Here is a 22,073-nt window from a genome sequence, read left to right as displayed (position 1 = left end):
TGTGGGGTCCTTCCCATAACTGCTGAAATGTGACAATCCCTCTTTATTAGCACTGGCTCTGTCATCTCAGTTTGCTGCTGGGAAAACAGAGATTTTCACCACATGATATGACAGCTATAAAAAAGATTGAGATGGCTGTGAGTAGCTCAATAAGACTAATTTTCAGAGTATTGTTTCAAGATGACTTGTAGAGATTTAGCCAATTAAAAGTAGTGAGAGTTGGGCTGCTGCAGATTCATGTCTCACACTGACAGTTTGCCTCGGGACAGTGTAGAGAATTCTGTCATGAGATGGGAGAACTGCACTGGGAGCTTGGAAAGGGGATGAAACAATGGAGATGGAGTCAGAGATAATCAGATACAATCAGATATAATGCAGCATCTGACCCTTTGAGACACTGGCATTTCTTTGTCCTTGGAGACAGGAAAGGAGATTTTTGGGAATAATCTGTCACAAGCAGTGCCTTCCCCTGGGCTGAGCCCACCAGAGCTAGGCACCAGTTCTGTGCTAGGAATCTGAAGGATCAGACTGGTTTCAGACATGCAGAGCACCCAGGGCAGCCAAGGCTGGATTATCCTCTTGCTCCTGTATCTGACTTTACAATCATATTTGTCAATTATTTGCTATCTTTGACCTAGAGATGGAACTAAGACCATAACCTGTTCAACCCAGGGCTTGCTCATGGCAAACTGGATATCTGTGAAACCAAATTCTCCTCCATAGTTCTTGCTGCTCTTTTGTCCTACCTTTGGAGACAAACTGGCCCCTAATAATAGCACGATATGGTAAAACGACTGCAAAAACAAAAAAACCCCTTACCCATTAGAAAATTACAATTTATTTTCTTTTAAAAAACGCAGATGAATCCCTCCAGACTTTCTGGTCAATTTGCTTTTGTGAGACTATTAAAGAAAACCTGCAACGGAAATGGGTAATATTTTCTTGTCTCCTTTTTCCCCCTCTTAGCTCTAGAAAGTAACTCCAGAATCTTTCAGGGAAGAACCAAACACTGTGGGAAATAGGCAAGTGAACATTTGTATTCAAGAAAGGAATAAATCTTCACTATTGTAAGGATCAGGGCCAATTATTTTCCTTTTAAACTGCTTTCATTTTCCACATGATTTTCTATGGATTTAATTATTTTGGCTTCTGGCCATGGTCATCATCAAGCACTCCTGGGAAATTTGTTCTGTCATCCATTTCTGGAGTCTCACACACTTTCAGCAGCCACAGCTTTTGGATTTCCAAAAAGCATAACCTGTGACTGAAGAAGAAAGCTGCCCACCCTGTGTACCTGTGCTGCAGAAACGCAGCAGTGACTGTGAACCTGTCCTGCAGGATGGGCTCTCTCAGCTGGGATTGTTCCCAGCAGATCTGAAGTGCCTGCCTGCCTGACCGGGGATATTTGTCCTGCACGCTCCTTTGGCAGTTGCCATGGAAAAGAGAAAACACGTTCTGTTCCACTGGGGCTCCTCCTGAGGTTCGAGTGATGCTCCAGGAGAAGCAGAGCATGACAGGGAGCACAGAGACACAGGAGGGTTTGGAGATTAAACACAAATCTGCAGCAAGGCCGTTCAGAGCGGTGGTGATTGCTCGGAGATCAGAGGAGCTCCTGGCTGTGCTGGGGAGGGAGAGCAGGAAGGAGAGCAGGAGAGCAGGCTGTGGAAGGAGAGCAGCAGAGGGGTGTGCAGAGCTCCCAGGGCTGTTCTCCTCACCCAGCCCATGAGGAGCTGTGGAAGGAGAGCAGCAGAGGGGTGTGCAGAGCTCCCAGGGCTGTTCTCCTCACCCAGCCCATGAGGAGCTGTGGAAGGAGAGCAGCAGAGGGGTGTGCAGAGCTCCCAGGGCTGTGCTCTCCTCACCCAGCCCATGAGGAGCTGTGGAAGGAGAGCAGCAGAGGGGTGTGCAGAGCTCCCAGGGCTGTGCTCTCCTCACCCAGCCCATGAGGAGCTGTGGAAGGAGAGCAGCAGAGGGGTGTGCAGAGCTCCCAGGGCTGCTCTCCTCACCCAGCCCATGAGGAGCTGTGGAAGGAGAGCAGCAGAGGGGTGTGCAGAGCTCCCAGGGCTGTTCTCTCCTCACCCAGCCCATGAGGAGCTGTGGAAGGAGAGCAGCAGAGGGGTGTGCAGAGCTCCCAGGGCTGTGCTCTCCTCACCCAGCCCATGAGGAGCTGTGGAAGGAGAGCAGCAGAGGGGTGTGCAGAGCTCCCAGGGCTGCTCTCTCCTCACCCAGCCCATGAGGAGCTGTGGAAGGAGAGCAGCAGAGGGGTGTGCAGAGCTCCCAGGGCTGCTCTCCTCACCCAGCCCATGAGGAGCTGTGGAAGGAGAGCAGCAGAGGGGTGTGCAGAGCTCCCAGGGCTGCTCTCCTCACCCAGCCCCGTTCATTAACTCCCCTCCATTGCTCATCAAACACTTCTGCTCTGACAGTAAACTCTCATTTGCTTTGATAACTTAATGGCAAAGCTCAGTGGAAAATTAGCTCTTACCTTGGCCTTGGGGATTGGGAAGCAGAGAATGCTGTCTCAACAGCAGTGCAGTGAGAGAATTAGTACCAAAAAATGTTGGAGAAAGGAATTATGGAAAAAAAGTGGTAAAATCCAAGTTTGGTTTCCCATGTGAAATCACAAACTCCTAAAATTCAGCTTGCAAGGACATTATGTTTTAATTCTTCATATTTGTTTTTAATAACTTGCACTAAAGACCTGGAGAAAGATATGTTTTGGTTCAGTACTTAATTTTTGGGAAGTATTTATTTTTTCTTTTGTGTTTTCAGAATCTGGAAGCAGTGGAGGTGACAAGGGACTTGAACTATGGAAAGCCTTAGCAAGACAGGGATTCCTGAATCCCTGGTTAGGTGCTTAAGTCAGAAGTCAGTGCTGAAGCCCCTGGAATTGCCTTCTCCATATTAAAATTCCTAAGGTAGCTCCAGTTCCGGTCATGGCCTTAATTTTGTCTGGCTTGATGGGGATTTGAAGTGAGACTTGAGTTTCAATCCCTGCTCTACTGAATATTTAATATAAATTCAGAAATATTAATAAAGCAAGGATTAGGTAGGACTCTCCTCTCTCAGGGAGTGCCTTGTGACTTATCTGTGGAGTTCACCTTCTCTCTCTGAGCCAGAGAACGTTTAATTATTCAATATGAGTGGGTCAGGTTCAACAGCAAAGAATGAGCATCAAGCAGGGAGTCAAAACGCTTTTCTGCAGAAATGGAAAGTGCAACCCTTAGGCAAAAGAGTGATTTGAGCCCAGCCCTTCTGCATCCTGGGCAAATGCTGCATCTCCTAAAGGCAGTTTGAGATTTTTGGGAAGGCCCGAGAGAGGTGAGGCTGCTTTGGCAACATCTGCCTTCTTGTGAGGGTCTGTGGTGACAGGGCACACTGTTAAACACTGAGGGAGACAGAAAAGGAACAATTCCACCTCTCTTCCCACTCATGTGATCAAAATTAATCTGAATTTAGTTGCTGTTGCAACCGAGGGGTTTTTTCTGTAGCTACAATGCTTTCATTTAGCAGCCTCTTCCTGGGTTATAAATGACACCCACAAGAAAGCAATGATCTGAAGTGACTGTAAATGGTTCTTAGTCAGATTCACACAGTTATTTTGAAAGTGCAAATAACATTTGGGAAATGGGAAATGGCCTCTGCAGTTATTAGTTTTGTCTTTTTTTTCCCTTTAAATTGCTATAGTTCTGCCTAGAAATCACCCAAGATTAGGTAAGCAGCTGTGTGTGTGCTGATTAAAGTGCATTCCTTGTGCCATCAGCCTGATTGTCTGTGCAGCCAGGATAAAGTGCAGCAGGAGGAGGAGGAATTCATTCGTATTTGCAGGAACTCAGGAGCTGCTGCTTGGAGTCAGGAGCAGAAGTAAAATCTGTGTGAATCCTTTTAGGATGAAAATTGTACCCAGTAGATCAAGACTTGTAGCAGAGTCCAGAGCTGAATTTCATTTAGTAAAAAGCACACACAGCTGCTCTGATGTCCCCTCCTTGCTGTGTTGGAAGGGGCCTGAGGGATCTGGTCTGAGCTCTGCTGGGCAGCTCAAACACCCCTGGGCATTCCTCTGGCAAAAGAGGAGTTTTCTTCTTGAGGAGCACAAGGGAGCTCGTTCCTCTGGATCCCAAATGGGCTCAGTGGCTCTTCAGCAGCCCTCAAGATTGTTTTGTGGTTTTTCTGCCGTTTGCTGCCTAGTTCCATCAAATATATGAGCTGTCGCCATTATTCTTCCATTTGTCCTTTTGATGTTGGTGGCAGCTCAGCACCTGCAGCTCCTGGTTTTGCTCCTTGGAGTAAGGAGTGAGCTGTGGGTGGCACAGTGAGCAGCAGGGTCAGGGCTCAGCAGGGATGGCAGTGAGGACACCAGGGGTGTGTGTTGGCCTCCTGTGAAAATCACTTTCATTCACAGTCAGAATTGCTACTCATGGTTTCCCAGCATCTCCCCAACTTCCAGCTTAGGGGCGAGTAAATGTCACTTGTAACAAATGGGAAACTGAAATTACATTGACTTTTTTTTCAGCCAGGAGTCTGAAATGTTAGTCACAGGTTTAGGGATTTATTTATTTTTACATAAAACACAAAGGGTACTGCTGGAAGTGACTAGAGAGGAGCCCAAGAAACAAGAGAGAAAGTTCAGTTAAAAGACCTATCTGTCAGACTGTCTTGTTCTGTGAAGGAATTTTGCTTTTTCTTACAGTATTTCCTCCAATGATTATATAACCTTGGCTTATAGGTCTGAATTTAGTTCTCACTTCAGCAGGCATCATGACAGAAAAGTGGATGTCAGAAGTCTTAAAAGGATTTGTGCTCCATATAGAACCAATAAAATTGATTTGTGAATTAGGGGTCCCCTTCACAGAAGTAATAAAGTTTTCTCTCTGCAAGCAGTGAAATTTCTTTCTTGTAAGGTGTCAGTGTGGTGGGGTAAATATCGACAGGGCAAGAGCAGGGCAGAGATTAACCAAGGCAAAGGGAGCACTCACAGCTGAGCACTCCAACTGCAAATAAAATAAAATAAACCTGGAAGGCCCAACTGTGCTCCTGGAAAAGTGTCCCTGGTAGCTCCAGTAACTGTGCAATGATTTTAGATGATGTTGGTAATGAAAAACCTCTCAGAGGTGCTGGAGCCTGTGCTCCTTGCACACCGGGGCTGTAGAACAGCTAAGGTAATTATCCATCTCGGAAACTTCCCCTGTTGATTGATTTCAGCTGGGTTCAAATGCTGCCTGACAGCCTCTCCCAGCAAGATACACTGAAGATATCAAAATCCCGTCCTGAAGTGAGTGATGAAACAAAAGCAGCTGCAAAAAAGCCAGCTGAAGAGATCTGGATGTGAGAAGATCTCTAGTGAGCAGGTTTCACTTCTCAGGAAACAGAATTCAACCCTAAGAACAGGAAAAGGGAAGAAAAATGGTTTTTTTCAACTGGAGATTGAAAGGGTGAGTGGATAATAAATGGGCAGCTCAGCAATTAACAGAGAAAGTTAATGCTGCTCTTGCCAGAGGTGCATCTGAAAAATGAACTGAGGATTTTCCAAGGAGCTGGGCTCTGGCTCTGAGCTGGAGGGGCTCGGTGTGCGGGGTGAGGGGGCAGGCAGGAGGTGACAGCTCCGTGGGACAGCCCTGGGACACAGGACGGTGGCACTGCCCTGCTCTGGGTGAGCCCAGCTAAAGAGGGTTCTGGTGCTGGGGCAGAGCTGAACAGCCCTAAACCATGGGCTGAACTGACAGCCAGGCTGTGCACAGCCAATACTATCCAAAGGCTTTTCCATATTCTCTAGATACAAAAATTTAATCAGACTCCAAGTATTTTTTATGTTTTCCAGAAGCTAAGTAATGACAGGTATATACCTAAAAAAAAAAAAAAACTTGGCAAAATGTAACAGTAGAAAAGAGATTCTGTGCTGGATTTGCTTAGTTCCAGGACTGATCCTTCAGTGTTTTTAGATGCACAGAGACAAAATCTCACCCGGCTTGGTGCTACTGGGCAGCAGAAAAGTGACAATACCTGAGCTTTGGAAAGTGTATGTGAGAACCAGGCTGTTAATTGCCAAGGCCAGAGCATGAGAAGGGGCACGCAGGAGAAATTCAGATGGCTGTTCTGTTTTCTGACACATCTGGGCACAAGAAAAAAGCCTCTAGTAAGGTTCATGAAGTCGTGGTAGGGCTGAGCCACAGCATGTGCAGAGTAAGCCCAGCCCCTACCCCGAATTATTGCTCCATGTCCCCAGGTTTATGGACAATATAAAGCTCCATTGATGCTAATGACTATTTTTTTTAGGTTGCACAGCTTAAGTCACGCATGGGGAAGTGCTCCTTCTCCAAAAACAACATCTATTTGATTGTGCTCTGTATCTCAGTGTACTAGAACTAATCTACTAAAATATTCATGTAGCAAAGAAAAACGGGAATAAAAAAAAATATAAAGTATGTGCAGTGTGTCAGAATTAATGTACCTAGTGGAACATTAACTTTTGTATTTCTAGGATTTTTTTAACCTTGCTACCTTAATGGCATTCTGAAGCAGCATTTTACAGTTAGCATTTTTCTTTTTTAAAGTTCAAAGATTAAAATGGAATAAGGGTAGGAAGGGGAGGGGTGAGTGGGAGAAGATAAAAGAGCACCAGGAACTGTAGAGCTGGGTCCTTTGATTGGTAGGCAAAGCTCATAAACATCTTGAATTAATAATTTCCTACATAGGATGAAATCCAAGCATGTAAGCATAGAAAGCTATGCAATAACTAGGTAAAAATTCAAAAAAGTCTTAATGAGATTGAAGAGAATCATAGGCAGAGCAGACCCTCAGACAGTCATAAATGAATTTCACCTTCACATGGCTGCTTTTCTAAATGAGTTTACGTGAAACATTAATACATTTGCATGGAAAATCCCACATCTGGATTGTATTTTCATTTTAGCTGTGGAATTCTGCTGCACATGTGCTGAACTCTGGGCTTAATAAAGAGCCATCTTTATTAAAATGTGATTTTAAAACTGTATGAGTAATTTGCAATGTTAAAAGCTTCTGAAAACCCAAACTGTAAGAATGGTTTTGAAAATATTGAAAATATTGAAATTGAATCTATTCTGCACCCAACTACAAATCAGATGAAGCCTTTAATGCTCTGACTCAAAGTGAAACAAAGAAAACACTTTTTGGCAACAAAATAGTTGGGGAAAATTATATTCCAAACTGCAAATTTTATGAAACCAGAGTGTGAGAAGAGAAAAAGAAAGGCGGGGGTTTGTGCTGAAGGCAGTTTTACAAGTGGAGCTGTGCTGGGGGTGCCAATCCCTGCTCTTGGGGACCCCCAAAGCCTGAGGGACCCTGGGTGGAGCTGATCCATCCCTGGTGCTCCCGGTCCTGCCCAGCTGCTGGTCCTGAACATTTCCCCAGGACACCGAGGGCTCTGCAGCTCCTCCTGCACAAAGTCCAGGGCAGCTCCCCAGTGCAGCACATTTCATCCTGGAGCTTGGGGAGGAGCTTTAATCCTATCAGGAAAAAAACCTCAAAGCATCCTCGATTCACAAAAATAAACCTGAATAAGTTGTTTTAAAATTGAATCTTTTAAAATGCATTTTAAAATTTAAATAGGACCTCAAGCTGTAAGATATTCCTTCATTTTTTGACTGAAAAAACTCCTTGAAGAATTACATTGAATTGTGCAGGAATATTCATGGCTGAGCATACAGAGATATGAATCAATACAGGAAAAAAAAACCAAACCAGAACAGAAAAAAGTTCCAGATGCTTCCCCATTCCAGATTTCCCTAAACTTCAGGATACACTTTTAGTTGAGGATATAATGGAGTGTGTGCTCAGGTCACTGAAATGAAGAAGACATCTTGTCTCTAAGTTTAATTAAAGGATTTCTTCATTGAATTGTGTTGTACAAAATTCTCATTTGTTTTGTGTTTGCTGTAATTACAAGCAGTCTCCTGTCAGGCAGCTCTGCATTTCTCTCCATGTGTGCTTTAATCTTACGAGGGGGCACAAGCAGGACATTCATCTCCCTGAAACAGCTTTTCCCCTTGCATAGGCTTCCATCTAAATAGAAATCTGATCATTTCTAAAAAACCATTGCTTTACCAAGCAGGGGCTGACTTTTCATTTCTCACTACCCCTGTTTCTTTACTGCCCCTTGGCTTCTCTGTCTGTAACTGTACCAAGGCTGAATTCACTGATATTTTTGATATTTTGATAAATGTGCAGGAATCCCACAGGCTACAACAGGAGTTTTGTAAACTGGGATTGGATCTGCCTTCCTGGCACGTTTCAAGTGGGGACTGGTCCCTTCTCTGTGCTTTTTGTGTCGTACTGTGAATTGTTGTGAGCCAGGAGGAGGGGTCTGTCCTGTGACGGCTGTCCCTGGAAATGCCCGGCTGTGCAAGGGTTCACCAGCTCCTCGGAGGAGGTGGAACTGCTCTGGGCTCCCCTTAGCAGTGTCTCCAAGGCAGGAAAGCTTTTCCTGTGCACTGATGAGTGTTTTGGTGGTTCCAGAGTGGACAGACCACGAATACATGTGGCTTGCCCAGTGCTGTGGCCTGTGTTGTGATGTAGGGTGCTCTCTGCTCTTGGACTCCTGCCCTGGGCTCCCCACTAACAGTGACACATCTCTGTAAACTGAAGATAGAGCTGCAGTATTTCATGGCCATCTCTCAGATCTCTTTCCCTGCTCCCTCAGTTACTGACTCACCATCTGTACTTATCCTGTGTGAAACCAATGTTCTCTTATCCCCCTTTTCACAGATGAAAAAATAATTAAAGTCTTGTCCCTTAAAAGAATTTCACGGTAAAGAAGAGTTCCGCCTGCTGCCCTGCTGCCAGAACATAATTGATAAAGTCCTTGGTGTGGAGGCTGACATTTCTTTAATGGTGTCCCCATTTCCTATTTTCTCTTACAGATTAACAGCTAAAGCCGTGGCTGTTCTCTTACCAATCTTGGGGAGCTCGTGGATCTTTGGCATTTTGGCTGTCAATGCCCACGCTTTAGTATTTCAGTATATATTTGCTGTTTTTAATTCACTACAAGTAAGTACCTGGGGGGAAAATTTATGGCTACAGAAGTGCTTCTGAGATCCAATTAAAAGGATCATTAGTAATGTTTTCACATGTTTATGCTTACTGCATTTCATTCTGTGTTCCTTCCTCTGTCTTTTAAGTTTGTGCTAAGCACAGAGTGCTGGCAATTGCTTGTCTTTGTTTGAACAGAACTTGTATCCCACTCCTTAGTGTTTCCAGCAGCAATAATTAAATAAATGAGACAGCACTGAGCTTCAGAAATGAAATGGAATTCATTCTTCCAGCACTGTGTACCACAGGCAGGATTCTTCAGTAGATACCAGGCCAATTTTTCAGTTCCAATTTGAGGCTTCATTACTGAGACTAAATGAAAGTAAACAGAAGTTTATGGGAAAGATCCAAAGTGGAGCTATTCCCTGAGCTGTGCCAAACTCCTGCACGCAGGAATCTCAACCCTCATCTTCCTGGCACACCAATCCAGAAAAACAGCTCTGTCCAAGGAGGAATTTAAACATGTGCTTAGCTTTAAGCAGAATTTCAGCAGAGGCATAACCCTCCAGGCGTGTTACAGCTCTTTCCCAAACAGTGGTTGCAGAGAGGAAGGAAAACCAATCTCATGTAAATCCTTTCTTGTCTTGGAAACAACTGTGGGCACAAAAACCAGTGAAACAGGGTTCTTGGTGCTGAATGCTACCACCAGACAAATAAACCTGTTTTGTGAGGGAAAGGGATGAGACCTTTTCACTTTGCATTGGACTAAAAGCCCAAAGATAGACAAATTCAGCCATTAAAATTCTTTGAGTGTTAATACCTTGCTTTTCTAATCTGAAAAATCCTGACCTGGTGTTTCCCTAAGAGCATTTCCCTCTCCTTGCTCTTTGCAACCACAAACACAAAGTTCTCTTGTCATGAAACAAGGATTTTTGCATATTTTCAGCCCGATTTTACCTTTAGTAGAGCGAAGTTTAGGAGGTGTTTTTTACAGGAATAGCTCCAGACCAGCCCCACAGTAACCTGATGCTGCAGGTTTCTCCAGTTTCACTTGGGACATCCTGGTTTAGTCACTCAGGTATTTATAGGGCTCCAGCTGCCTGATGCCTGCTCTGTACAATGCTGAGGGAAACACATGATTGCATTTAATTTTTCATAGCCAGACCTCACCCTTCTCCCTTTTTTCCATTTTCAGGGATTTTTCATGTTCCTGTTTCACTGCCTTCTGAACTCAGAGGTATGTAACCAAATGGTGTTAACAGATTTGGTGTTACCAAATTCAAAGAACGTAAGTGTGAAGCAAGCTCAGACTTTCTTCATTATCATTGCCTGCTATGCCACTGATTCCCTTTTTCTTTTAATTAATCCATGACTGTTCTGGCTTTGTGACTTGCAGCGTTTTTACCCATGCCTGCCATTTGTTTTAATTAGCATAAGAAAGGTTTGAAACAGAAGAAAGATAAGAGGAGCAGTTCAAGGGTCAGGAGAAATCTGTCCTGAGAGCTGCAGGGGCTGAGCAGGCGTGGGCTGCACTGGAGGACGAGATCCTTGAGAAGAGGGAGCAGGACTCGCTCTGGCAGTCCCTGCTGGGGGGCTCTGCTCCAGCTGCAGTTCCAGGGAGGAAAAGAAATATTATTCTCAGCAAAACATACTCCTGGATGTTGCTCATGCAGTCCTTAATGGGAAAGCAAACTGAGCAGAAGATATTCCAGGTATTTTTCTTGGCGGGAAGTTCAGGTTTTCACAGGGGACTGAGGAATCCTTTTGCCTTAAGACTGCATTAGAGCAACTGGGATAAAGCCAAGACAAGGCTGATGTAAATTTGGCTTGGAGCATCCTCTCCTCCTGTGGCAGACAGCAGAAAATGCTCAGCAGCAAGTATTACTGCACAGCAATGGTTTTTGTGAGAGCCATTTGCAGCAGGCTGCCAGGGCAATGCTCAGTGAGACCCTCCCAGCTTTGCTTCTCCACATTTCTTTTTCCTGGCTGTTGCTGAGTAGCTCTGCCCCAGCCTGCTGCTGCTTCCTGTGCTACTCCAGCTCTTCCACAGAGAAATTATCATTTATTAGTGGCTGCCAACCTTTTCCATCTCAGAGCATTCACTGATGTGATCTCTGCCAAAAACAGCTTGAAGAGTGAGGTCTGACTGTGAAACTCCTGATCTTTACTGAAATCAACTAAAATTAGGCAGGCAGGTTAAAGGTAGGGAGGAAAACTATTTCTTTATTCTGTTCTCCCCCAGGCTTAGAAATCTTCAAATTTCAAATGTTTTATATCTAGTATAAATATTTGAATTGCTGTCATTTTTTCAGGAACCTCATGTGAAATTAAATTCAGAAACTTTTCAGAATTTATATCCTTAAAAAACAGTTTATGCATAGCTGATGTGAGCTGTCATTTTTGGAGTGCAGGTCTTTCTGGCTCCCTCATAGGCTGTGAATATCTAAAATACTCCTTTAGCTAAAGTGGGGATTCTTCTTGAGAATTTCTTTCTGAGAAATAAAACTCAGATATTGTAAAGAAACATGCATAGACTGGGTGTAGAAGTGGCTGGGTAAAAAGGGGTTTATTCCCAGAGCAGAAACACACAGGTAATTATAAAGAATCACTGGAGAATGGGCCCAGATCATCTGAAAAACTGTCCTTGATCTCCACACCTAACACTGGTCAGTCACTTCCAGCCATTAATCCTTGACAGATCTCACCCACTTGTCTCACCATCTGTCCTTTCTGCAGCTGATGTTCACTCGGGTGAAGAATATTGCTCCATCTCTGGGGAGTTCCATCCAGCCCCATGAAATGACTGTTTACAGCAGGCTGGCAGCTGCTCTGTGTCTGGTGGCACTGGATGTGCCAGGGCTGTGCTGCCCTGCCTGCACGGGCACCTCCTGCTCCAGCCTGGGGCTCTGCAAAATGTGAAAGTGTCCCAGAGAAAAGCCCATGAGGACAAAGAGAAGTGCAGGGGTGGATTGGTGTTCTTTAAAGGCACATGACATTTGTGTGGAGGAAGGAAAAAGGGTAAATGATTGCAGGCTGCACCTGTGAAAATAAACACAACCATTTCTACTGGTTTCGTGTTTTTGCCAAAGGTTCGAGCTGCCTTTAAGCACAAAACCAAGGTCTGGTCCCTCACAAGTAGCTCAACACGCAACATCAACGTGAAGCCCTTCAATTCAGACATTGTAAGTATTGCTCTTTTCACCTCCCCTTTTGTATTTGAGAGTGTTGCACATTAAATTCTGTTGGAAAGAACAGAGCAGGCCCGGGGGTATTTTTAGCACCAACCTCGTGCAAGGTGTGGACAGGTGGAAAAAGTTGCAGCTCCAAAATCTGTTCTGAAAGCAAAGGACAAAACTCTGCATTCTGGGAAACTATCAAATAAAAGCAAACACAGCTTTATGAGCTCTGGATATGGTTCAATAAGGCTATTCCCACCAATTGCAGTGCACTTCTGATTCCAGCAGCATTTTGGCAATGTATTGCTCTGACAGGGCATTCTTACTCTTAACACATGAATATCCTTTCCTAGCTCTCCTTAGGCTGAGACAGAAGACATTTGTTTTTATAAAGAGCCAGACATCTGAAGTGATAGGTATTATTAAGTGATCGTTGCCAATCAGCTTAGATCCTGGCAATAACTGTTTAAAAGTCTTTTATGGCATATGCTCTCAAAACCCTGTGACAACACTGTAATGTAAATAGATGCTTTCAGGCTTTTATTTCATCCAGGCAAGAGCGGCTTGGCAAAATAAATAAATCAATTTTCTATACTATTTTATTTTCCAGATGACTGGGAACAGGCCAGGCACAACTCCCACCAAGCTGAACACCTGGGATAAAAGCAGCAACTCAGCGAACCGCATTGATTTATCAGCAGTCTGACAGGAATAGCAGCTCCTCAGAGAAAATCAAGCCATACATTCAGGACCTCTGACACTGTGTCCACCAGCTTTTTCTCACTGCTTGTGCCAGTAGAAAACTGGGGTTTTTAAAACACTGCCTAATGAATTGGGAATTGCCATATTGTTTTGTTGAGCAAATAGCCCTCCTTGCTTGCCTTCGAAACTGTAACACATTCTAGCACTTGGCTCTTAGCAATATCTGTAAAAAACCAGCACAAATATACACTGGATGGTTTTATCAGCAATGATGAAAACACTTGGTATGCAAGAAGGGCTTATTGCTCTCTGAATCATTCCAGCTCCCAGAACTGAGGGATAGCAACATACCTCTGAAAAGATGGACTTTTATGCTCACAAATGAAATGCTTCCCATTGTGATGTTGTAATGAGACTATTCCAGACTTGCTGTGCTCTCTCTGTTTACATTTATTACCTTACAGAATCCAATTATCAAAGTGAAGTTGATTCAAAATACATAGTATGGTGTTTAATCTAAATGCTACAAGGAAGCCAGGACTTGAGGGAGAAGCAGCTTCCAGCTACTGCACTCCCAAGGTGGGTGTGGATTAGCAAAGCTGATAAACACAATAAACAGCACCTGTACCGTGTAAATCTCCTGGATGTGGGCTGCTGGTATTTTAGATCTTCCTGTTGCCATCATCGGAGGCAGAAGTGGCTGTGGCTGTCCCTCAGCAGCCCACAGCACCTCTCACTGCTCTGTATGTGCTGCCACATTCCCACACAGAGCATTCCCTGCTTTGCCTGCAGCCTCGGGATGCAATCAGCCACTCTCCGGAGAGCGCATCTTGCAAACTCACCGTGGCTTTTACAGATCCAGAGCTGGTGCTGTGCCTGACCTTCCTCCAGTTTCTGGTCATTTGAGACACTGAACTCCTGCCACAGAGACGTAACACGCTGATACACTGTGAAGACAGCCAGCCTGCAAATAAGTCTGTGTATTGTTTCCTGCAGACAGCTTTTAAACAGGTCTCTGCAGTCTCTTTTGTGGTTTTAAACCCTGCTCAGCATTTAGCAGCTTCTGCTTTAGTACTTCTAGGAACTATCTTTAAAGAGGAAAAAACCACTGTGATTTTTCCTCTGCCCAGTGTTTTTTACAGGTTCTCAGAGTGGTGTTTGGAGCACGAGGCAGGGCACCTCAGCTGTGCCAAACAAGACCTTCCCAGCCTGGACAAAGCAGAGTTGAACTCCTGGCAGTGGTCAGAGCTCTCAGGACCTTGCTCCAGGATTTATTCAGCCCCCAGGGTCTCCAGAGTGACCTCCACAGGCGAGGGCCCCTGGCCAGAGGGGCTTTGCAGCCACAGCTCCTGGTCCCCAGCTCTCCCTCGTTTGATCCTGCTCTGCAGGGATCACCAGGCTGTTCCCTGTCCTGACCCCCTGGGATCAAACACTATTTATCAAACACTGCAACAGGCACAAAATATGCGAGTCCTCAACCTCATGTTTGCTAAACTGTTCAGTGTTGGGGTTTTTAATGTTAATTAAATGTTTGTGTCTTCAGCAGCTCAGACAATTCCTGGTGAATGTGCTATTGGTTTCCAAGAGAAAAGGTATTTATACTCTAATGTGCAGAGTGGAAATTTTCTATTGGATAGTAAATTTTTCAAAAAGAAAAATGAAAGTAAATTGATCTTTAGGGAACAGGAAATACCCATCAATTTTGACTGAATTTAGTGAAGTGTTTAATCCCAAAGACATGGAATTGAAAGCTTAGAAAAACTCAATGCATTTAATTTCTGTTTGATCCAAACCAAGTTTTGTCCATGTTTCCTTCCTGCACTAAAAATAATGATCTGTTTCAGTTTGGCCCAATCTTTCCTGCCTTCTCCCCTTCCTAGCCAGGACCCGTTGGTGTGATCCCCAAACTGGGAGCCCAGTCCACCCAAGCTTGTTGAGCTTACAGCTCAAAACATTCTAGAGAAATGATTTCAGTTGCACCAGGTCTGTGCTGGATTTCTGCAGCTGGAACAGAGCAGAACTGCACATCACACAGGCATGAAATTCATAGGCTTTAACCTCGTGTTTCCTCATGCTAAAGAACTCCAATCAATGACAGCTAACTCCAAACAGAGGGTCAGAAAAAGCTAAATATGTAGATGGCTGTGTCTTTCTTTTGGCTTTCGTGTATGGTTTTCTCCTGGCCTTTTCTGCACTGCTCTGCCTTACAGCTGTGCAAATAGATGGGCTTTTCTTGGCCTGAAAATGATTTTTTCCCCCCAGACAGAGCCCTTGGAATGTACAGAGGAGATGGAATAGAAGAGTGCTGTGATAACAGCACTCAGAGTTTGTATTGTGTGCAGACAATCTGTTTAATCATATTTTTTATACTGGAGCATATGAGTTCTTTTGGTTTTGGTTTGTTTCTTTGGTTTGCTTTTGGTTTTTTTACACTGTGACCACAAATATAGATTGAAACCTTCCTTGATCATTTATCTTCTAATCATTGTATTATAGCACAAAGTTCTGTGAATGAACCAGACAACATATAAAAGCTTTTTTTTTTTAATCTTAATTTTTGATTGTGCTCCCTCTGCACAATTTTCATTACTTGCATTTCCTCCTGTCTGTGTTGGTCATTTTGTGACTGCCCAAGGTCTATTTGGATAAAACCCAAACAAGAGATGTACCAGTGATGGGATGAAATGCACTGGTACAAAGGGCTAAGGCAGGTTTTCATCCAAGTGTGCTCTGTTTCCAAATTGTTCACCAAAAATAAGACAAGCATGAGAATGTGTTTGGTTTTACACTTTTGAATGACGTGGAAGGGTTTTGTGTGAGGAGCATTGATCATCCTGTGTCTCCTGAGATCCTCTGTGGATGCAGGATCCTCCCTCATCCCCCGCTGTACCTGGAGAACGTGGCTGGGCATGGAGCAGTTTTATCTTGTTCATGACCCACGAGGTTTGGAGCACTGAATTTATCTCACTGCACTGGGGATGGGGCTGCTGAAAATCCCCTCAAAGTGCAAATGTGTTCTGTTGCCATCGATTCCCATTCTGTTTGTTTGATTCAAAGTGTTCTTCTTGGTACTGAATGCAGCAAATGTACTGAATAAGAAATGCTCAAATGAATCTTTAAACAATCTCTTCCTGTTCTCAGTCTCTTGAAGCTTGAAAATCTTGCAGTTTATTTATGGGCATGTATATAGCAGCTATTGCAATATTATTTTGGACAGCATCATTTTGTCAACAGTATGAAATCTTAATTGAATGAAATGTGACTTTTAAAAATAGGTGATGTAGCAAGGATGACTTTGCCAGTAAGTAGTAAAATAATTTAGTTTTGTTGTTTTTCCCCCTCAAATAAATAAGAAATCTTAATTTCCTAAAAAGACTTTGTATTTGTTACAATTATTCTTTTGACATGGATTGTAAACAACAGCATAACAATGCAGGTTCCCTATCATGCTGTTGTTGCAATTATACATCAGAGCTGTACTCCTGTGAGAGACCTCCTGTCTGTCAGGGTGCTGGGGTAACGTGCAGACAATATTTCTGTGTTAAACTTTATACCCAGAGAGGAGCTGTGCCAAGCCTCAGCAGCAGAAAGAGAACTCCTGGGTTCAGGGTCAGCCCTTGCTGCGTGGCTGGGACTGAAATCCTGGCTCTGGGAATGGTTTCAGTCCACAGCAGGTCAGAAGTGAGGGGTTTTTAACTAATACTTCTTGTATGAAAACTTTATTACTCTCACACTTTTATCTGAAAATGATAATGTGGATCCAGGAAGGTCACATCTCAATCTCCTCAGCTCCCTCACAGGGATGCAGCCCCGCTGCTCTGGTTTGTGCCTTGCTGTGATGATTAACAGCCTCCCTGCTGCCTCCTGTGCTGCATAGGTGTGTGGATGTGGTGAGGTGTGGAAAAATAACTAGAGCAATTATATGCTGAAAAAGTAGAGATTGGAATTTAGATGAGAAAGGCTTTTCATCCTCTTTCAATAAACCTTCTTCCCTTCGTATCCTTTAAAACCACGTAGCAAGGCATACATAAAAGAAAGCTGTCTGGCTGTTTTGTGAAACACAGAGGTTATTAGCATTTATCACTCGTGATGGAATAATAAATTAGATCACTTTGGCCCTGGCTTACATCATGTTTGCCTTTAAAAGTATTTTCATTATATCTGTGGTATGCTTGGCTGGCTCTGTGTAGTGTGTCATGGATAGTTACTGCTGTAATTGCCCTTGTTCACACAGTTTTCCTTCTCAATAATCCCATATGTTCTTGGAATTCAGAGGCCATATTTCATCTTGTCAAGGATGATTACAACCCTAAATGTACCACTGACATCAGCATCTTCAGCAGGTGCTGACACAGGGCAGAAACTGAGTCACAAGGGATGTCAAGCACTGTGCCCTGGTCTCTGCCCAGCACCTTCTCTGAAGGATGCTCCATGTGCTCAGGGTGGTTCCCCAGAGGGCTGCTTTAGGCTGTCTCATTTACCTTGACCAAAGGCAGCTGAAATTTTCTCTCACCCCTGTTCTTTTCTGTTGTTACTGGATAAAACCAGGGTTGATTTGGCACTGTATGTGTTCCTTTAAGCATTCTCCAAGCTAAGCATTTGCTGGTATCTACTCACAAACAGAGAATAAAACATGAAACAGTTCATGACCAAAAAACCCAAGCCAAAACACGCACACACAGAAAACCACACCAAAACTGCAGCACAATTAGCACCTCTGCCACTACAAACCCTTCATTTTAGTTAATGCTCATAATATACTGGAGGAAGATGCAGAATGAAACAAAACCAAGTTTTTACCCTCTAAAACGATCTCAAATTAGGCTGCTTGGAAAGCTTGGGCCTCATATTGTAGGTTTTAGACAACTTAAAATTCGTATTATGTTGATTGTGGAATATTTCCTTCAGGTATTTTTGTTTCAGATTCTGCACAAGTCAACTAAGCGTGACTCTTCTGTGATGTGATGTCTCCTCTCTCAGCCAGTCATGTATCACTAATTTGCCATATTTTGCCAATTCTAAAAGGAAAGAAAAAAATGAGGGAGGAATACATGAGCATGTGTTCATAGAGGGAAAAAAGGCACACCTCAGTCCTCTCCCCAGCCTGTGGGCCCTTCACCCTCTGGGTTGGTGAGGCTGTGGTCCTGTGTGTATGGACCTACAGGTCCTACAGTCCTGAAGCTCAGCAGCTGGGAATATTTGCAGGATATAAGCAGCAAAGAGCATAATTGAAAAAATGTGGTGAGCTGAATATTGTGCATTTAGATTGCATATTATGCATTAAAATCTCTGATGTGCAGTCAGTGGAACACACTGCCAGTTTACCTGCCAAACCAACTTAAAGCATGCAAAAACTATCCCAGAATTAGTCCTTCAAAGACAGATTATTTGGTATTTCACTGCTTATATCCTCTTCAGGAGTTCAGGAGTGAACTTCTCCCAGCTGAATGCAGAGATTTCCTCACGGGGGGGGTGGGATTTGCACCCCTGAAATCTTGCAGGGCAGAGCAGAGCCGCTGGTTCTCCAGCCCAGCTGCAGAGCCAGGATGTGTCACCTGCCTTTGTCTCCTCTGCTGCTGCTGTGCTCCCCCAGACCCACTAAGGAAAATGAGTAACCACAGAAAAAGTGATGTCAGTGCATTTGCTGCAGACAAAAACCACCCCAGTGCAGCAGTGTGGGGTTTTCTTCTGTTTTTTTTCAGCAGAGGAGCAGGACTCACCCAGAGTGTCACAAATCTGGATTTCTGCATTCAGTTCTACGATGTAGATGGAAAAATGGTGTGAAAGATGCTTTCTGCTTGTCTGAAGGCATTTCTGTCAAATTCAGATATTGTTTTACACTTGCTGAATAGTCTGCCTCAGACACACGGTGCAGGATACATTTGTGCCGCAGAAGAAAATAACTCATGCTGTGCCCTGCTGCCTTAAGAGCAGAGATTATTTGGATCAGGGGAGCCACTTAGGAGCATTTCAGCGGACAGGAAGGGTAATGGTTGTGCCGTGACTTCAAAAAAGCCACTTCTATGAATGATTGCTCTTTGAATCCACAACAGTTCAAATCAAACAAACTTGAGACCACATTTATTTTCAGTCTATCAGCCCGGGCCATGAAAGGAGCCTGGAGCCCTGTGCTCGCTGCCGTGCGCTATCACAGCTTTGCCCAGGGCTGCTGCCACAGCTCACAGGGGTCACACAGTCCCCACGGCAGGACAGCCTTGCCCAAGGCAGCTCCAAGAAAGCTGGAGGCAGGGACAATGCCTTTGCTCCTGCCTCCAGGACTGAGAGCAGCAGCTTTGCATTCGGGCTGCAGCAAGGTTCCCCACCTGGAATCCATCTGCAGGGCTCACACGTGTCTGCAAACTCCCTGAAACTCCTTCCTGTCCTTCCTCTGCAGCTCTCACATTATCCACAACTCATAATGACCACAACAAAACATTGGGCACAGCAACTTTTAATAATGTCTTCTCATTAGGAAAGTGTTTGGCCCTGTGAACATCTAACTGCAAGAAAAACACAGTCCCTTCTGGCTGTGCATCAGTGCAGTAATTTAACAAGGAAAGAGAGATAATCTCCTTCCTCCATATCAGAGCTTCTCATTTAATAGAGCTATTTTTTTCAGATAACAGCCTCGGTAATGACACCACAAGAAATGCACACTGGGAAGCACAAAACAGCTAAAGTCTGCTTTCTTTCTGTGTACTGTAATTTGTGAGACATTTCACCTCCCCAGTGAGAAAGGAAGAGCTTAAGAGCTGTGGCCCCTTGTTTTCACTGCATAAATAGACAGTATCCTGGTTTTTTAGCAATTTGAGACAGAAATTTCTAACCTGACCATTAGCTACAAACAATTTTAATACTTTTTAATCATTTTCAGTTTGAATTGTATTTTTAGTTCACGACCTTTAAAAATAAGCACATTTCAAACTCCCCAATTCCAGTTATCTATTTTGCAATTAACATTCTTAAAGTGCATCACTACCACTAGGTGCCTCCCACAATCCTTTAAGAACAATTTTATTTTGCATCACTTGTGTTAGTCATTTCCCTAACTTCTCTGTTTCACCTATCTGGCATTATCTATTCAACTGAAACCAGAACAGATGTCACAAAATACAGGCAATTGCCTCCTACATGGTCTGCAGGTACCGCTGCTTTTGCAGGATTCATTTTTGGGACTGGCACAGGGAAGAGGTTGTGTTACCTCCACTTCTACCTTCTGCTTTCTCTCCCTGCAGATGGTGGGTTTTATAAAATGGAAGTAATTGCAAGTCAAACTGTGTTTGTCTGGGATGTGAAAGGCAGCTGGGCTCTGTTCCTGGCACTCAAATATGTTCACAGGTCTTGCTCCCCTCTTCATTCTGTTAAACTGATTACTTCCCTTCCCTTCCCGTAAATACCTCTTCTGTTCATTTAACTCCTCAGGCATTTCTTACTTGGTCCTGCCAGAACTCACATCAGACACTGTAAATGTCCCTTTCTGCAATCTGCATTTTCCTTTTCTGCTTTAGCATGGGCTGGGGACACAGCTCTGCCTGGCTGGGGACTGAGGTTCTGTGGAAAACAGAAATTTGTGGCTATCTACAGATCTCGGGGGGTAAGGATTGTTTGTAAGCACTCAGGCACAGAAATCCCTCCTTGGCCGAGAGGTTTTCTGAAAACATCCTCTTCAGACACTCTGTGGAGGAGATCCTGAAGTGCTGTGGATTAGCATCAATTAAATCACGGGGCAGGGGCCACCTGGGGCTGTTTCTGGCTCCCTTCTGCAGCAGCTAAAACCAACCCCAGCCCTCCTGGGGGCTCTGCTCCCTCCCTCCCCTCTGCCTTTTGGCTCGTGTTCTGAGAATCTCCTGTTTCCTTCTGGCTGGCTCCGTGTTTGGAATGGCAGCTGCTGGCTGACCACCACCTCTTGCTGCCTTATTTACCTTTGTGGTGAGGGATTCTCCTGAGACACCGGCCTCTGCAGAAGGATTTCTCCCACACGCCTGGAGCAAGGCCACAAACGTAGAAGTAGCGGCTTTGAACATCTAACAAGAAATAATAATTGTTATTTGCCCCTCAAATGAGCAGAGTTCTCTGCTCTCAGCACCGTGCAATGGGCACAGGCGAGGGAAGGTGGATGGGTTCCCATAATGAAGGTTATTTCACCCTTCACACTCAAAGCCAGCCTGCTACAGTGGGAACGTGGCCCTGTGTCCACCCCTGACCCGAGGCAGGCTTTGCTGGAGTGGTTCTTGCCACTCTCTGCTATCTCATAACCTGCAAGGGGGCAGCAAATCAAGGATTTATCTGAAGAAGGAAACAATTGATCCTGGAATTCATAACATCTGGATAAACCCTGCCCCAGATATGCCCCGCTGTAATTTGCTGTATTTCCATTCAAGTCACGGCCCATTTCCAGACAGGGGTTGCTTCCCAAGCCTGCCTTGCTCCTACAGCAGGTCAGCAGTCTCCATGGAAACCCAAACTGGAAGCAGCACTTAAAATGGATTTTCTGATTAATAATTTCATTGGCATTCTAGAGAAATACAGAGGCCCTTCCTGAGGGCTGTGTCGGGGCTCCTCTGGCACAAGCTACCAGAGAGCAGCTGACAATTGCCCAGGCCAGCACTCGGCTGGCCCAGCTGGCCCCGATGCCCTGGGCTCCTCTTGGCTCCCTGTGGGCCCCAGCAGAGGGAATTCAGAGCCAGGGCTGCAGGAGCCGAGCAGCACCGTCACTGCAGGACAGCAGTGTCTGGATGGGTCTGCTGCGGGATGAATGCACTAAACCCTGTCTCAGTCAAAAATTCATTCACTTCTCTTCAGCAATTGAAGACATCAGGAGATTTAAAGAGAGAACAGGAAACTGTGCCCTAATCTGTGATAATTATTCTCTTGAGCAGTTCTGACAGAGTCTGTCTAAGGAGTGATTGGTGACCACCATTCCTCTCCTTCTCATTCAGGCAGAAATCATTAGAAAAGATTTAATCAAGAGTAATGAACTTGATAGAAGCTGGACAGACAAATGAGAAAATCACTTGACTTCTGTTAAAAGATGTTGGATTTTTTGAGTTAGGCCCTACATTTTTTATTGAGTTAATGTAACCTCAGTTGTCTATTTCAGTTGAACTCCTGTTTCCCAGCTCTAAGTTAAATTCTAAGTCAGACACAAGCCTGTCACTCTTTAGAGATTTCTGTGTGCATGTAGGAATTTATCAA

General features: G+C 44.4%; 1 protein-coding gene across 3 annotated transcripts in view; it reads left to right on the top strand.

The window, feature by feature from the left end:
• Positions 1-16,251, top strand: part of ADGRD1 (adhesion G protein-coupled receptor D1) — a 120,491-nt gene extending 104,240 nt beyond the window's left edge. For all 3 annotated transcript variants that reach the window (XM_088065027.1, XM_014253924.2, XM_005524211.3), the window contains 4 exons: positions 8,892-9,018; positions 10,196-10,237; positions 12,090-12,182; positions 12,787-16,251. In XM_088065027.1, the coding sequence (XP_087921153.1) occupies positions 8,892-9,018; positions 10,196-10,237; positions 12,090-12,182; positions 12,787-12,882 (358 nt within the window). In that variant the 3' untranslated portion in view covers positions 12,883-16,251. The remainder of the gene's footprint in view (positions 1-8,891; positions 9,019-10,195; positions 10,238-12,089; positions 12,183-12,786) is intronic.
• The last annotated feature ends 5,822 nt before the right edge of the window (positions 16,252-22,073 follow it).

This window comes from Pseudopodoces humilis, chromosome 20 (assembly GCF_049639895.1).
Source record: "Pseudopodoces humilis isolate 2021_Gansu_Grassland_sample_001 chromosome 20, ASM4963989v1, whole genome shotgun sequence".
In the NCBI taxonomy this organism is placed as follows: Eukaryota; Metazoa; Chordata; class Aves; order Passeriformes; family Paridae; genus Pseudopodoces; species Pseudopodoces humilis.
This window is presented reverse-complemented; position numbering and strand designations above follow the sequence as displayed.